Source organism: Chaetodon trifascialis, chromosome 22 (assembly GCF_039877785.1).
Source record: "Chaetodon trifascialis isolate fChaTrf1 chromosome 22, fChaTrf1.hap1, whole genome shotgun sequence".
NCBI classification, from domain to species: Eukaryota; Metazoa; Chordata; class Actinopteri; order Chaetodontiformes; family Chaetodontidae; genus Chaetodon; species Chaetodon trifascialis.
Window position 1 is genome coordinate 9,457,755 of NC_092077.1, and position 13,439 is coordinate 9,471,193.

Sequence of the window (13,439 nt, forward strand, 5' to 3'; positions counted from 1 at the left end):
GGCCAATGTTCCAGCAGTTCAGGCAGCTGTTGTGGATGGGGACGTGACCGTATGCCCCTCAGTGGTTGGCTGGTGGTGCAATGATGTAAAACTCGTCCTTCACCCTGAGAGTTGAGAGACGGTATAACCAGGGAGAAATGAGGTTGGAGGTTTTGTTCAGATTTTTCTGTCCTTGAGCGATAAATAATGCATGTTGTTGTATAGATGGGACAAGTTGTTAAAAAGAAATCAAACTTCAGCAAACCTGCCACTAGTTTTCCTGGATTTATGTGAGTGTAGCATGCCATGCACCTCTCCTCTCGCAGCAAAATAAAAGCAGAGCTACAGAGGGTCGGGAAAAATAACCCCGGTGTGATGCTGTCTGAGTGAAATGAAGCTTATGCAAAGAGACACTTGCTGTGTCGGAGCACCGTGACCATTAAAACAGGAGATGCAGATGAGACAGTGACTCCAGGCAAGAGACATGACTCACTGATTGCATGGAAATTTAACCACCAATACCCAGAAACACATGGGAGTGGGCAGAAAGGACCTGCAGTGAATGTTTATCACATGCACAGACAGGTCATACATGCAAAATTTTAGATAATAAAGTACAGTGTAATACAGTTTACATAGAATATATCACACAGTGTTTTATTTACAGTGCAGTGCAGTAATGCTTGTTTTAATGCTGCATTTTCAGGCCCAGGGCTGCTTTGCCATGGAACTCCCCCGTCCAAACCAATCCCTGTGTGTCAGTGAAGGCGCCTTCCCCCTCCAACCTACAACACATCAGTTAAGACATGAAAAAGCTTAACGTTTGATGTAATTGTATGGCCATAAAGAGAAAAAAAAACTTCAAGACTTGGGTCTGAATATTTCCCCTGAACCTAGTTTAAAACTCTGTTGCACTGATTGTTGTGGAAATGTGAAACAGGAGCTGTTTTATTCTAATAAAAGAGGGCAAACTTTAACTATTTTACATTAATTAGACCACAGCCATACAGTATGATCATCTGGAAACTCATAAAGGACGGGTCTCCTTCCAGAAAACATAAAAGGGAAGCGCAGCAAGTGCCAAAAAATGGACTGCATTTTACCTGTTCTCACAAAAGTGACCTTTATAAGTAGAGCCATCTGGGAATGTGTATGTTCCCGCGCCGTTGTACATGTTGTCTTTGAATTCCCCCTCATATAGGGCTCCGGAGGGATGCTGCAGGGTCCCTCTGCCATGCATCTGTGAGAGACAGGCATGTGCATGACTAACCACAGAGGAAGGCCAACCTTACACACATCAGAGGACAGTAAATACATACTTTGTCTTCACGCCACTCGCCAGTGTAGATGACACCACCTGCTGAGGTGTGTTTCCCAGCACCACTCCTCATCATCACCCCTGACGCAGACCTGCTGCACTCCCCCTCTGTGGAGGAGAGACGCTGACACACACCCATGGGACTGTAACGTATGTGTGAAGCTGTATCATCAGTTATCACTCACCGTATCGGTCCCCATTTGGGAAGATGTAGGACACCTTTATTGGCTCTTCCCCTGTAAACAAATGGACATATTTACCTCAAGCGCCTAAGATGTCAGATGGATATACACAATTTGCATGTGTGACACTTACTCACCTTGAGGTGTCAAATCATCACTTTCCTTCTTGTCTAAAAGTGAAAATCATGAAAATTAGACAACAGATAAAAAACAGAGGTTTTGTGTGTGTGTGTGTGTGTGTGTGTGTGTGTGTGTGTGTGTGTGTGTGTGTGTGTGTGTGAATCTTCACAATCACACCCTACCAGACATCCGTGACAGCTTCCCCCGGTCAGCAGATGGCTGTCAGAACCGACAGGAAACGCTGTGTGCCGGCCAATTAACGGAACGTGACAAGTCAAACAACTGAATAACAAAGTTGCTACGATGACACAAGAAAAACTTCATGCCATATTTGTTCGCAAGCACGCCCTAAATATAAGCAGTCCTGGCTACTCTAAAATAAGCAGTCTGCGCTCTCCTGGCTGCGCGACGCAAACTGCAGTTACCATGGCTACAGGTTTGGTGCTGACTTTGCTCCTTTTTTTTTAGCCTTACTTTTTTTAGTTTGGCCAAACTTATGTCGCCTTTAATTTACTCCGGCTACCTACAGATATTGCTAAAATAATACATTTACAAAGTATTAAAATTACATTTCCCAGTTCAAACGTTACCGGACACCGGAAAAGAAACTTTGAACTCTGTGTTTCGACCAATGAAATGGATGCAGGCTGCCGGTGGTCGGAACAGCTGTCTCAGGTTTGTTAACACTTGTTATGAAAGTTAAGTTTTTCGAGTAGTTTTTGTATTTCAGGGCTTATGAAATATTTTCAATTTCTTGTGGCACTCTCAAGCATTTAAACCTCCCGACTTGAGTTGTGAGAAAGCTTCTCTCGGCTAGCTTGTTTAATCAGAAGTGAGGAGTGAGCTTGCTAGCTGTTAGCTTGTTAGCTAGCCGAAGCTTGGTATAGCCACTTTACTAACTGACGTGCCAGCCTGCGTGACACAGTACCACGTTATTTATCTGTCACGAGCTATATCCTAGACTTTTCTAACTCGCTAACTAAACACATTGTCGGGCAGCCATGCGTGGAGTTAAATGGGCATCACCCTCGTTGGGTTGTTAGTCTGCATGCCCGGTTCGATTGCGTAATTGTAGCCACCAGCGCTGTGTGTCAGCCACCATCTCATTGCTCGCACTTGAACTGAAGTGCCACAACAAGCCACCCCACAGCGATGTGCGATTCTGCGCTGCAGTGGATGTACAGTAGCTGCTTTCTCTGCCCGAGTCCGCATCGAGCAGCTCTCTCTAATGCATCCAGGATTACTGGATACTCCCAGGGCTCAGGCGATTTATTCAAGTTATGCATTTTATGTCTCTCTTCACAGAGTGTTTGCTGCAATGAGAGGACACTGATTGAAGGTGAGTGTACTTTGGTGTGACAGTAGTGTGTTTCAGGCGATCCACGATGTGTTGCTTTGACTGCTTAAAAATACATTACCTGTTTCAACAGAAACATGAATGCGAGGAGAAGGGGTGGGAAACCAAACAGAGGAGGGGGGAGATTTAACAAGCCTAAAGGAGCTGGTGGTGGTGGAGGTGGAGGTGGAGGTAAGAAAGGAGGAGCTGGTCATTGGGATGACGATGATGATTTCAGCCTTGATTTTGGACCATCTCGTCCCAGCAGGTATGTATTTATAGCGAAGGAATTATCAGGTGTAAACTATGTCACAGTGTGCTCATTTACTGCTGCTTTCCTCTTTTACCCTGATCTCGTCCAGACCTGGCAAAGGACGAGGCAGCGGCCGTGGAGGTGGTGGGGATGGTGGTCGGGGAAGGGGAGGAGGTAGAGATCGAGACAGGGACGGCAGAGGCAGTGGGAAAAGCAGTGGCAAGGCTCTCCCAAGGTCCCTGGCAAGGACCGGTGCCTGCCCAAAGTCAGGTGACGGCATCAGGCCCGAGGTGAGCACCATGCCCTTGCAGAGGATATTCATGACTAATGAGAACCAAGAACAACTCAAGGAGCTGCTGCGGGATCTGCAGTCCCAGGATTTTGATGAGCCATACGAGTAAGCACGTTCTACTAAGAGACTAATTGGTTATGTTTTTCCACTTCAAGTCTATGTGAACTCATATCATCCTCTCTTCCTCAGTGAATCTGGTTCGGATTATTCGGGTGGAGAAGAGGATGAGGAGGAAATAGATGAGTTGGACCACCGTGAGGAAGGCCAGTTTTGGAACACTCATGATGAGCCTGTGGAGAGAGCAGAGAGCCCAGAATATGAGCCATATGAGTCTGGTGATGAACGGCCCACCCCTGAACCCATCATCTCCTTGTTCGCTATCGGAAAACTCTGCAGGTGATGAAATTGTTTATTTCTTCAAAAGAGGATGTTTGTGCTGCAGTACTGTGAAGAGCCTTAAAAAAATAAGCATGGTAAATATTTAGCTTGTCTCCTATCCATTTGTTTTCTCGTCTTTTCTTTGTGTAGGTATGGGTTTGACAGGGAGCGCAGCAAACAGGCATTGGAGTCTGGTGGAGGGGAATTCGGGGCCACTTTGGAGCAGCTCCTCCACCAGGTTTTCAGTGAGCGCTACGGCCAGAAAGCTGTAAACCCTAATGGCCTTGAAGGGGTGCCTATGGATGAGTGTTTGAGCCAGAGGCAGGAAGAAGCTCTGGCTCTAGCTGCCATTTACGGTGAGCGCTTCAGTGAGCGCATTGCCAATGCAGTCTGGACAGTAACCCTTGACCTTCCATTCCTCTCAGACAAAGCTGCCAGAAATGGCAGGCAAGTCGGGAGCCGAGGCGGCGGAGGAGCTGTTAGCATTCGCGATGTCTGCCGATTCTACCTGAAAGGGCAAGGCTGCCGGTATGGGGACAAATGCAAGTTTAAGCACCAGCTCCCAACCAAAGGCAGATCTGGGGCTGGTTCCCCAGACCTAACAGGCCCGAGCCAGGCTGGCTTCAGCAGCTATTCTCCTCCTGAGTATGAACTGGAAGTCCGCTTCCCCAAAGGAAACCGTTACCCATTTCAGGCACCAATAGTTGCTTTCAGCACCACTGACGAGTCTGTTGGGGCTGCGGGGAAGCTCAGTATGACAGAGAGATTGTTTGGAGAAGCGCTGGCTGCAGCAAAGAGCAATGAGCCTGTTGTTTACACTCTGATCACCTTATGTGAGGATGAAACTGTCATGAATGAACTGCTGGGGGTCAGTCATCACAAATACAGCACGCCGCCGCCTGTTGTGGTGATCCCTCCACCCTCTCTTGCCACGACAAAGAGCAAGAGTGTGAGGAGCAGTGCTTCTGAGGAAAGCAGGAGTAGTAGCACCAGCAGCAGTAATCATACCACCAACAGAAGGACTGCTCCACCTAACAACCAGAAACTTGTAGAGTGTGAGTCAACAAGATTATTTACTTTATATGATTTACTTTCCCTGTTTTCACTAAAGCCCAGCACTCTATTTATGTGTATATGGTTGAAATCTCATCACCTCTGTCTTAAAAGTGAAAGAGGCGGCAGAGGCAGAGGAGCTGGATGAGAGGGATGAGGATGATGTGGGTGAAGCCGTTCCAGTTGAGAACGAGAGTTATGTCAATCTGAGGAAGAAGATGGTGAATAAGCACAACCTGAAGATAGACAACCTGCTGCAAGAAAACGGCAAGCTCTGCCGCGAGTTTCAGAGGAAGCAGGTAAAAGAAGACTGACTAAAAATAGCAACTTTTGTACGTAATGTATGTATTTTTAATGCATCGATGTCCTTCCATCCTTCTGTTCGCCCAGTCATCCAGGCGTTACAGGTCCATGTTGGAGCAGAGGAGGAAGCTGCCGGCTTGGCACGAAAAGGAAAACATCCTGGACCTGTTAGACCGTTGCCAGGTGCTGGTGGTCAGCGGGATGACTGGGTGGGTCACACAGGACAGCGTGAAGTGTTTGTATTCACAAAGACTCAAATGGGGGAAATGCTAAACAAACATCATTAAAAGTCCTGTGAATTCCCTGGAAGGTTGTAAGTAAATATAAATATAATCCAGATGGTTATACGCTGTTGCTTCTCTGCAGGTGCGGTAAGACCACTCAGATCCCTCAGTTTATTCTAGACGCCTCGTTAAGCGGTCGAGCCGAGCAGGTGGCCAACATCATCTGTACTCAGCCACGCCGCATCTCTGCCATCTCTGTGGCCCAGAGGGTGGCACAGGAGCGTGCAGAGTGTCTGGGCAACTCAGTGGGCTACCAGATCCGCCTGGAGAGTGTTAGGGTAGGGGCATATTTGACATGTACATCTAGAATGCAGGATATTAAGTTGTCAGCTTGTCGTCACTGAGTCATATGCACCATATATTTCAGAGCATGCTTTATATTAAAAAATAACTTCTTCCTCAACTACTTCTCTCTTCTCTGACTGTTCTGTTCCATCAGACGTCTGCCACCAGACTGCTGTACTGCACCACAGGCGTGTTACTGAGGAGACTGGAGGGCGAAGCAGACCTCAAAGGCGTCACACACGTCATTGTGGATGAGGTGCACGAGCGGACGGAGGAGAGGTGAGATTATACCGATCACTAATATCTGGTACAGAAAGTGTGCGTTCAAGCTCTTCGTGCATTTTGAGTTGTTGCTAAATAGCTTTTGTCATGTAATCAGTCTCAGATGTTAGCTTCTCAAACAGGTAAATGATATTTTAGAAACTTCTTCTTTGTGCTGTTTTTTTTTAATTCACTGTACATCTCTGTTTCATCTTGTCTTTGTCAGTGACTTCCTGCTGTTGGTTTTAAAAGATCTGATTGTGCAGAGGCCAGACCTGAAGATCATTCTAATGAGCGCCACACTGAATGCCAACCTCTTCTCTGAGTATTTTTACAACTGTCCCACTGTCCACATTCCAGGTAATTAGCCATATCTGTTTAAGACATGATATTTTCATTACATGATTGACACAAGACAGCCCCTCGATAGATTTTGCAGATAATACTCAGCAAATCTCTCTCATTTCAGGACGCACTTTTCCTGTCGACCAGTTTTTTCTTGAAGATGCTATCGCTAAAGCCCGGTAAGTAAATCCTCCCTCACTCCAACAAATGTTTAACTCAATATTTTTAAAACTGGTCTCAAATATAAATGTTAACTGTTTACTGTTAATTAACTGTCTGTTTCTTGTGCTGCCTCAATAGTCAGAAGTCCAGCAAGCTATAAACACAGAGAGAAAGAGAGATCCAGATCCAAATAATCACAATTGAATTTATTTTCCCAGCTATGTCATTGAGGATGGCAGTCCTTACATGCGCTCAGGGAAACAGAATTCGTCTTCCGCAAGCGGACGAGGTAGCAAAGGAGATTCAAGGGACATGGTGGACGACTTAGGTGATGACATGTGGAACTTCATGTCTTTCTGTAAGAAGGACTTTGTCAAAGACTCCGTTCCAGACCAGCAGCTCAGTCTGCAGGAGCTCACGCTCAGATACAAAGGTGAGTCAAGAGCAAGTATAAACTGAACTGATGGGTTCTTGAATTGTACTTCCTTGGTCTTTAAATAAACTGTTTTGTTTTGCTTTGCTGTTATGCAGATACTAAGAAGTCTGTGCTGAAGACCATTGCTGCAATGGACCTGGACAAGATCAACATGGACCTGGTGGAGAGCCTGCTGGAGTGGATTGTAGATGGAAAACACGACTACCCTCCAGGTGAGAATCGAGTCGAGTTACATTCAAAACTCTTTGGAAGTGGACTTTGGTTATGTTGGTGTTACCTTTTGGTTTCTGTACCCAGGGGCAGTGCTGGTCTTTCTGCCGGGCCTGGCTGAGATCAAGATGCTGTACGAGCAGCTGAAGTCCAACAGAATGTTCAACAACAGGGGCGCAACCAGGTCTGTGTCTGTGTGTGTCAACAGGATTTGGAACACTCACCACTACTCACATGTTAACTAATGTGTTTGTGCTTTCCCCTCGCTAGGTGTGTGGTGTACCCACTTCACTCCACCTTGTCCAATGAGGAGCAGCAGGCGGTTTTCAGCCAGCCCCCAGAGGGCATCACAAAGATTATCATCTCCACTAACATCGCAGAGACCTCCGTAACCATTGATGATGTGGTGTATGTCATCGACTCCGGCAAGATGAAGGAGAAAAGGTAACCTCACGTTTCGCGAAAGTGAACAGATGCTGTATGTTTATTCTTTAGATACTTGCACTTTATAAATATTTGTGCATTTTAGTGAACAATGGTTGTTAATTTGGCCACATATTGTTGCCACATGCAACCAAAGTCTCATTATCTGCTTGTGTTCCCATTTAATGTGAATTGAGTGTTGTTGCAACTTGTGTTTAAAATTTGTATTTATCTTTTTCTACAGGTATGATGCATCTAAAAGCATGGAGAGCCTGGAGGACTCGTGGGTTTCTCGAGCCAACGCGCTGCAGAGGAAGGGTCGAGCGGGTCGCGTGGCCTCGGGGGTCTGCTTCCACCTCTTCACCAGCCACTGCTTCCAACACCAGCTGGCTGAGCAGCAGCTGCCTGAGATCCAGAGAGTGCCTCTGGAGCAGCTCTGCCTCCGGTAGATCCATCTGTTTGCTCTTTACACAGCGCCAACCTGCTTTGTTGTCTCTGCGAATGGAAATAATAGAGCTTCTTGTATGACATGGCTGTTGGGATTTATTCCTTGAAATGAAGGGGAGACTGGGTCAACAGAGGGTGTTCTCTCCAGATGGGCCACAGCAGATCTTAAGAAATGAAAAACACCATTTCCCCCTCTGACAGAATCAAGATCCTTGACGTGTTTGCCGAGCAGGCGCTGGAGTCGGTCTTCTCTCGGCTCATCGAGCCCCCGGTTATGGGAAGCTTGGATGCAGCCAAGCAGCGCCTGCGGGACCTGGGAGCTCTGACTGCAGATGAGAAGCTGACCCCGCTGGGCTACCACCTGGCCTGCCTGCCCGTCGATGTGCGCATTGGGAAGCTCATGCTGTTCGGTGCCATCTTTCGCTGCCTCGACCCAGCACTCACCATTGCTGCCAGCCTGGCCTTCAAATCGCCATTTGTAAGAAACGGCGTGCCACATCTTGGCATCACAATGCGGATTTTAGGATCCTTTAGCAGTGGCTTGTTGTTTGTCCTTCTGTATGAATACTTTCTATATTTGTTCCTTGGTCTGTTTTCCAGGTGTCACCATGGGATAAGCGGGAAGAAGCCAATGAGAAGAAACTGGCCTTTGCTGTGGCCAGTAGTGACCATCTAGCTTTGTTACAGGCATACAAGGTACTAACGCAAACACGCTGTTTGTATGTAGAAAAGTTGATTTAGCTTTTCAGCTGATGGATGTGATTTATTGTCTCCTCTCTTGCAGGGATGGTGCTGTGCTGCAAAGAATGGCAATCAGGCCGGCTTCCTTTACTGCAGGGAGAACTTTCTGTCATGGCGAGGCTTACAGGTCAGGCGGTGCTGTCTGAAGAGCCTCATGCATTCTCATCTAAAATTTGTGTAATTCTGTACATGTAGAGGCCTTCAGTTTTAAAAAGAAGCTGTTGTGTTGTGTGCAGGAGATCGCCAGTCTGAAGAGACAGTTTGCTGAGCTGCTGTCTGACATTGGCTTCATCAGAGAGGGACTGAGGGCCAGGATTATAGAGCGCATGTGCTCTAAAGGTACTGATGGTGTCCTGGAGGCTACTGGCCCTGAGGTAACACACACACACACACACACACACACGCACACACACAAATGCATAATAGTGCTAGAATTGTTTTATCTGTTGTTCCAGTATATGTTGATATATCAGTTGTACAATGTTGCTTTGACCATTCCAGGCGAACTTGAACGCTGAGAACATCCGGCTGATGTCCGCCATGCTTTGCGCTGCCCTCTATCCCAATGTGGTCCAGGTGTATATTCATTATCTCTGTCCTCGGAATAAGAAACTGAAGCCAATATCAAGTGTGAAGCCATCTCAGGCCTGCTGTCTCTACTTGGCTTCACGCTCGTCCTATGTTTGATCCTTTCCGTTTCAGGTGCGAGCTCCTCAGGGGAGTTACAAGATGACCAGCAAAGGAGCGATGAAAATGCAGCCCAAAGCCAACGAGCTCCGCTTCATGACCAAGAACGACGGCTGCGTGCACGTGCATCCCTCGTCTGTCAACTACACGGTGAGATACGAGAGAGAAGCCGTCTTGTAGTCAGCGGGTAGTCAGAGCGACAGGCCTCGTGACTCTTCTTTGTGCTGCAGGTTCGCCACTACAACAGCCCCTACCTGGTTTACCACGAGAAAGTGAAAACAAGCCGCGTCTTCATCAGGGACTGCAGCATGGTGTCTGTCTACCCGCTGGTGCTGTTTGGAGGCGGGCAGGTCAACATGGAGCTGCACAAGGGAGAGTTTGTCATCTCCCTTGACGACGGATGGATCCGGTTTGCTGCTGCCTCTCATCAGGTCAGAGATAAGACATAATAGAGAGAAGTGTCTCTGCAAATGCTTTTTTGGTTTGAAGTTAGTTTTACAAGCTGTTTCTTAAGAGACTGAATAGGCTTTTTACAAGGACTCCTAAGAAAGCAGTGTGCTGTAGTCACATATATTGCCACATAAAAATCATTGTAAAAGACATAATAATAATCAAAATTGCATCATACATTCTTTGTTTGTATTCATATAAGAAACAAAAAGTTAAAGTCAGTAAACAAAACCCCATTAACATAGGTTTAATTCAGAAAAATGGTTATTTGTGCTTGTAAAAGAGCAATAACTATAAAAAAAAACACATAATTACTGTCTATGGAAATTAATTTGTGTGTGTGTGTTACTGTTACCCAGGTGGCGGAGCTGGTGAAGGAGCTGCGCTGGGAGCTGGACCAGCTGCTGGAGGACAAAATCAGGAACCCGAGCATGGACCTGTGCAGCTGCCCCCGCGGCTCCCGCATCATCCACATGATAGTCCACCTCATCTCTACCCAGTAGCTCTGCTACTTAACGCCCCCTTTTCACCCTTTTAGTCACCTTCAAGGGCTTAAATCCACGGAGCTCTGCAGTAAAAATGTCTCTCAGCTCCTGCATCACTGCCACAAAGTGATTTTAATGACACATTGCTCCATTGATTTGTGAAGTTGGGGTCAGCAACCCTGTCACTGGTTCAAATTTGTATTGTATCTCGACAGATGAGCAGGGCAGATGCTGTACTTGAGGTGAGGTTTTGCGGCTGAAGTGCAGTCCTCACACTGTCCTGCTGCCACCTGACACGTCAGTATCAGTTTACACAAAAACAAAGCTATTATTGTGCTGCTGCACTCGAGGCTTTTTAAAGCAAATTTTGCCTTTCAAAGAAAAAAAAAATGGCACTATGCAGGTGATCCACAAACCTCCATCATTTTTGCTGGAATATAGCACGTCTCGCTATTATTTTGACCATTCTGAAATGCAACAATAGAACTTTTGGATGCCACACTACTGCTGTATGTGCAGTAAACTGGCACACGATTGTTGAATTTGATGTCAGATGTCGTTTATATACAGTGCATTTTTATTTTGGTTGTGCGTCTGGCTCACAACTGTGAAGTTTCATGGGTCCATATTGGATTTCTTGCTCTCACGGTGGCTGCACACTTGTTATGGTCGCGAATATTTATTCTTTGTATTGCATGACTGAGAGATGCAAGAGCTTCTGCATGGTATTCGGTTGTTTAACATTTACTGAATGTATTTAAATGTTAATAGTGATGTCAAATCTACATTTTCACAATGTGAATGCAAGGGCTTTTTAAATTAGGAGAATTTGGGGACAATTGCCAAAGAATTTGAAAGCTTATTGTCTTAATAAGTGATGAATTCCACTGCAGCACTGCACTGAAAATAAAAAAAAAAAGCAAAGATTTCAGGCTGTCGGCTTTTATTTGAATTACAGCACGTTCAGTTCTTCCCATTCAGCACTCTCCTTTTCCACTTACCTCTTGTTGAGGTTTGTGTTGAAGCGGCATCTTGGATGCAACAAAAGAATTTACAGGCCAGCCCCTTCATTCATGAGGCTGCTCCGTCTCTATGACAACAGGACATAAACAAATGGGGTATCACTGTCCCACTTGAAGCCATCCAGTTGCCACTTACAACAGTGCCAAGGCCACACTGGTAAGATTAACATGCGCAAATTTCAATCTGTGTCAAAGTGCTGAGGCTGTTTTGAGAATGTGCTTTATGTAGTGCTAAAATGTTAAATAATCCAAACCTGATGTTTTTCTCATTTTACAGATGGGTGAATAATCTTGCATCACACTGGAAGCGACCTCAACATCTTTTGCTATGGTAAAGTATGCGTTACATTGTAGACTATCCAAACTATTCATTGTAGTCAATCAATGCATAGGAACCAAACCTAAACAGTGTAAACCACTTCTATTTACTCGAAAGCCCACCAAATCCAGGAACTCAAGGTCCCACAGTTCAAGGCCTCCCAAGAAGACCGGGAGTCCAAAAACACGCAAAAAGAGGTCCATTAGTGCCAAATCCACCAAGACAGAGGTGGACATCCTCAGCCCGGCAGCCATGGAGAATGTCTACTACATTTCCCACAATGCAGTAGACTGTCTGGAGTTCAGAGGATTTGGTTGGCCACATTCAAATAAAAAGAAGAAAAAGAAGAAGGGGACAAAACGGAAGAAGAAAAAGTAGATCAGAATTTTTGCCAAACTCAAATGATTTTTCCTCCTTTTTGGTGAAAGTGATGCTGATACTTAGAAAGCCTGCTAATGGCACCATCTAGTGGACGCATACTGACACAGCCAGGCCAGCAAACTTAACTTCAAGAGGCAAAGACTTCAAAACTCCTTATCAACAACTTTATTGTCAGCTGTTTGCTTTAGAATTGTATTTCACATCAATGTTACAAAAGGTTTGGCAGTTATTGATGAGGTGGAAGCTTGTGAAAGAAAACAGCACAGAAGAGCAACTGCATGTTCTATTGATATTCAATTTGGTGAACATTACATATGCCCAATGTGGAAATTACAATGGTCGTGGTCAAGTGAAAACACCACAGAGCGTCCCAGAAAAGGCCATCCAACAGTGCCATGATACTGGACTTAAATTGATCTCACCAGTGAGTTGTAATATCCTTTAAAATCCAGTCTTTGCACAATTTATCTTATAAAAAAAAAGAGGCTACAATGAGAACACGCCTATAAAACTAAGGAAAGAAACAGATCTAGTTCCAGGCACTGTTAATATTCTCAAACATATTTTACATTATCAACTGTATGCTTGTTGTACCATAACCCTGTACAATAAATAGTTTCTCTCCATCTGTTCTTGCTTGAAACATGGTCCCGCTTTGCTCACTCTGGAGGCTTCTTCTTGGCCTCCACGTCTTTTTTAAAGGCATCGATTTTCTTGGCGATGTTGGGAACCTAGAAAGGAAAATACAGTAATAACAACTAAAACTAGTTGAATTTTAATTATGAACGCTTAAAGATAAAAACCGAAACAGACTTACGTCATAATTTTGCGCCAGGTACATCCCCACAACATTTCCCAAGGTAAAGCCAGCCTAGAACACAAAAGACAAATGTCAACCAAGGCCGATATTTCTGAATTACTGAATGAGACATCGCCGAAGTTCCGTGTTAACCTTAATTTAAGTAATTTTTATCCGGTATTATGCTTAACTATTAGCTGGATAGCAGGTGACACCTACTTTTCAGCGACTTTCACACTGAGTTATCATAATGCTAACCCATTAACTCGGCTAGTTTCGCATCTGTCAGCATCCTGTCAAACGTCGATGTCATGTGTGAAAACGTTAGTTCAACTCACCAGGAACTGTAGCATGATGGAATAACGAAGGACTGGTAGCAGAAGACTAACTTACTGACTTAAAATCAGGCAGTAAGGTAAAGGTTAGAAGGAAGTAGTCAACCAACTCACTAACCAAGCTAGCCCGTCACCAACAACAGATATCCGCAT

General features: G+C 45.3%; 4 protein-coding genes across 4 annotated transcripts; 2 read left to right on the top strand and 2 right to left on the bottom strand.

The window, feature by feature from the left end:
* Nucleotides 1-610: 610 nt before the first annotated feature.
* Nucleotides 611-1,986, bottom strand: morn2 (MORN repeat containing 2). Its single transcript, XM_070992516.1, has 6 exons — nt 1,782-1,986; nt 1,617-1,649; nt 1,483-1,533; nt 1,299-1,405; nt 1,083-1,219; nt 611-764 (listed from the first exon to the last, which is right to left on the bottom strand). The coding sequence occupies exons 1-6, from the start codon at nt 1,786-1,788 to the stop codon at nt 668-670; spliced, it is 432 nt and encodes a 143-aa protein (XP_070848617.1). The 5' UTR covers nt 1,789-1,986; the 3' UTR covers nt 611-667.
* Nucleotides 1,987-2,211: 225 nt separating this feature from the next.
* Nucleotides 2,212-11,333, top strand: dhx57 (DEAH (Asp-Glu-Ala-Asp/His) box polypeptide 57). The gene is made up of 25 exons (XM_070991958.1): nt 2,212-2,274; nt 2,905-2,938; nt 3,030-3,203; nt 3,298-3,585; nt 3,670-3,876; nt 4,009-4,913; nt 5,026-5,210; nt 5,302-5,423; nt 5,581-5,776; nt 5,938-6,062; nt 6,271-6,404; nt 6,514-6,568; nt 6,770-6,984; nt 7,083-7,199; nt 7,285-7,381; nt 7,468-7,641; nt 7,865-8,065; nt 8,269-8,545; nt 8,668-8,763; nt 8,852-8,935; nt 9,045-9,182; nt 9,310-9,384; nt 9,511-9,645; nt 9,726-9,926; nt 10,305-11,333. The coding sequence occupies exons 3-25, from the start codon at nt 3,034-3,036 to the stop codon at nt 10,446-10,448; spliced, it is 4,341 nt and encodes a 1,446-aa protein (XP_070848059.1). The 5' UTR covers nt 2,212-2,274; nt 2,905-2,938; nt 3,030-3,033; the 3' UTR covers nt 10,449-11,333.
* A 73-nt stretch (nt 11,334-11,406) lies between these two features.
* Nucleotides 11,407-12,218, top strand: LOC139350507 (small lysine-rich protein 1). The gene is made up of 3 exons (XM_070991959.1): nt 11,407-11,609; nt 11,730-11,783; nt 11,889-12,218. Exons 2-3 carry the CDS (start codon nt 11,781-11,783, stop codon nt 12,147-12,149), a joined length of 264 nt encoding a protein of 87 aa, XP_070848060.1. The 5' UTR covers nt 11,407-11,609; nt 11,730-11,780; the 3' UTR covers nt 12,150-12,218.
* An 84-nt stretch (nt 12,219-12,302) lies between these two features.
* Nucleotides 12,303-13,429, bottom strand: stmp1 (short transmembrane mitochondrial protein 1). Its single transcript, XM_070991960.1, has 3 exons — nt 13,290-13,429; nt 12,970-13,023; nt 12,303-12,883 (listed from the first exon to the last, which is right to left on the bottom strand). The coding sequence occupies exons 1-3, from the start codon at nt 13,302-13,304 to the stop codon at nt 12,812-12,814; spliced, it is 141 nt and encodes a 46-aa protein (XP_070848061.1). The 5' UTR covers nt 13,305-13,429; the 3' UTR covers nt 12,303-12,811.
* Between the last annotated feature and the right edge of the window lie 10 nt (nt 13,430-13,439).

What these genes read in the sequence shown, in the direction of transcription:
- stmp1 (XM_070991960.1), bottom strand. An exon ending in ACCTGGCGCAAAATTATGAC is followed by an intron (nt 12,884 to 12,969) that starts GTAAGTCTGTTT and finishes TTTCCTTTCTAG; the next exon opens with GTTCCCAACATCGCCAAGAA.
- dhx57 (XM_070991958.1), top strand. Translation starts at nt 3,034, where the DNA reads ATGAATGCGAGGAGAAGGGGTGGGAAACCAAACAGAGGAGGGGGGAGA. An exon ending in CAACCAGAAACTTGTAGAGT is followed by an intron (nt 4,914 to 5,025) that starts GTGAGTCAACAA and finishes CTGTCTTAAAAG; the next exon opens with TGAAAGAGGCGGCAGAGGCA. An exon ending in AAAACACGACTACCCTCCAG is followed by an intron (nt 7,200 to 7,284) that starts GTGAGAATCGAG and finishes TTCTGTACCCAG; the next exon opens with GGGCAGTGCTGGTCTTTCTG.
- morn2 (XM_070992516.1), bottom strand. An exon ending in TGATGATTTGACACCTCAAG is followed by an intron (nt 1,534 to 1,616) that starts GTGAGTAAGTGT and finishes ATTTGTTTACAG; the next exon opens with GGGAAGAGCCAATAAAGGTG. An exon ending in GCGAGTGGCGTGAAGACAAA is followed by an intron (nt 1,220 to 1,298) that starts GTATGTATTTAC and finishes TGTCTCTCACAG; the next exon opens with ATGCATGGCAGAGGGACCCT.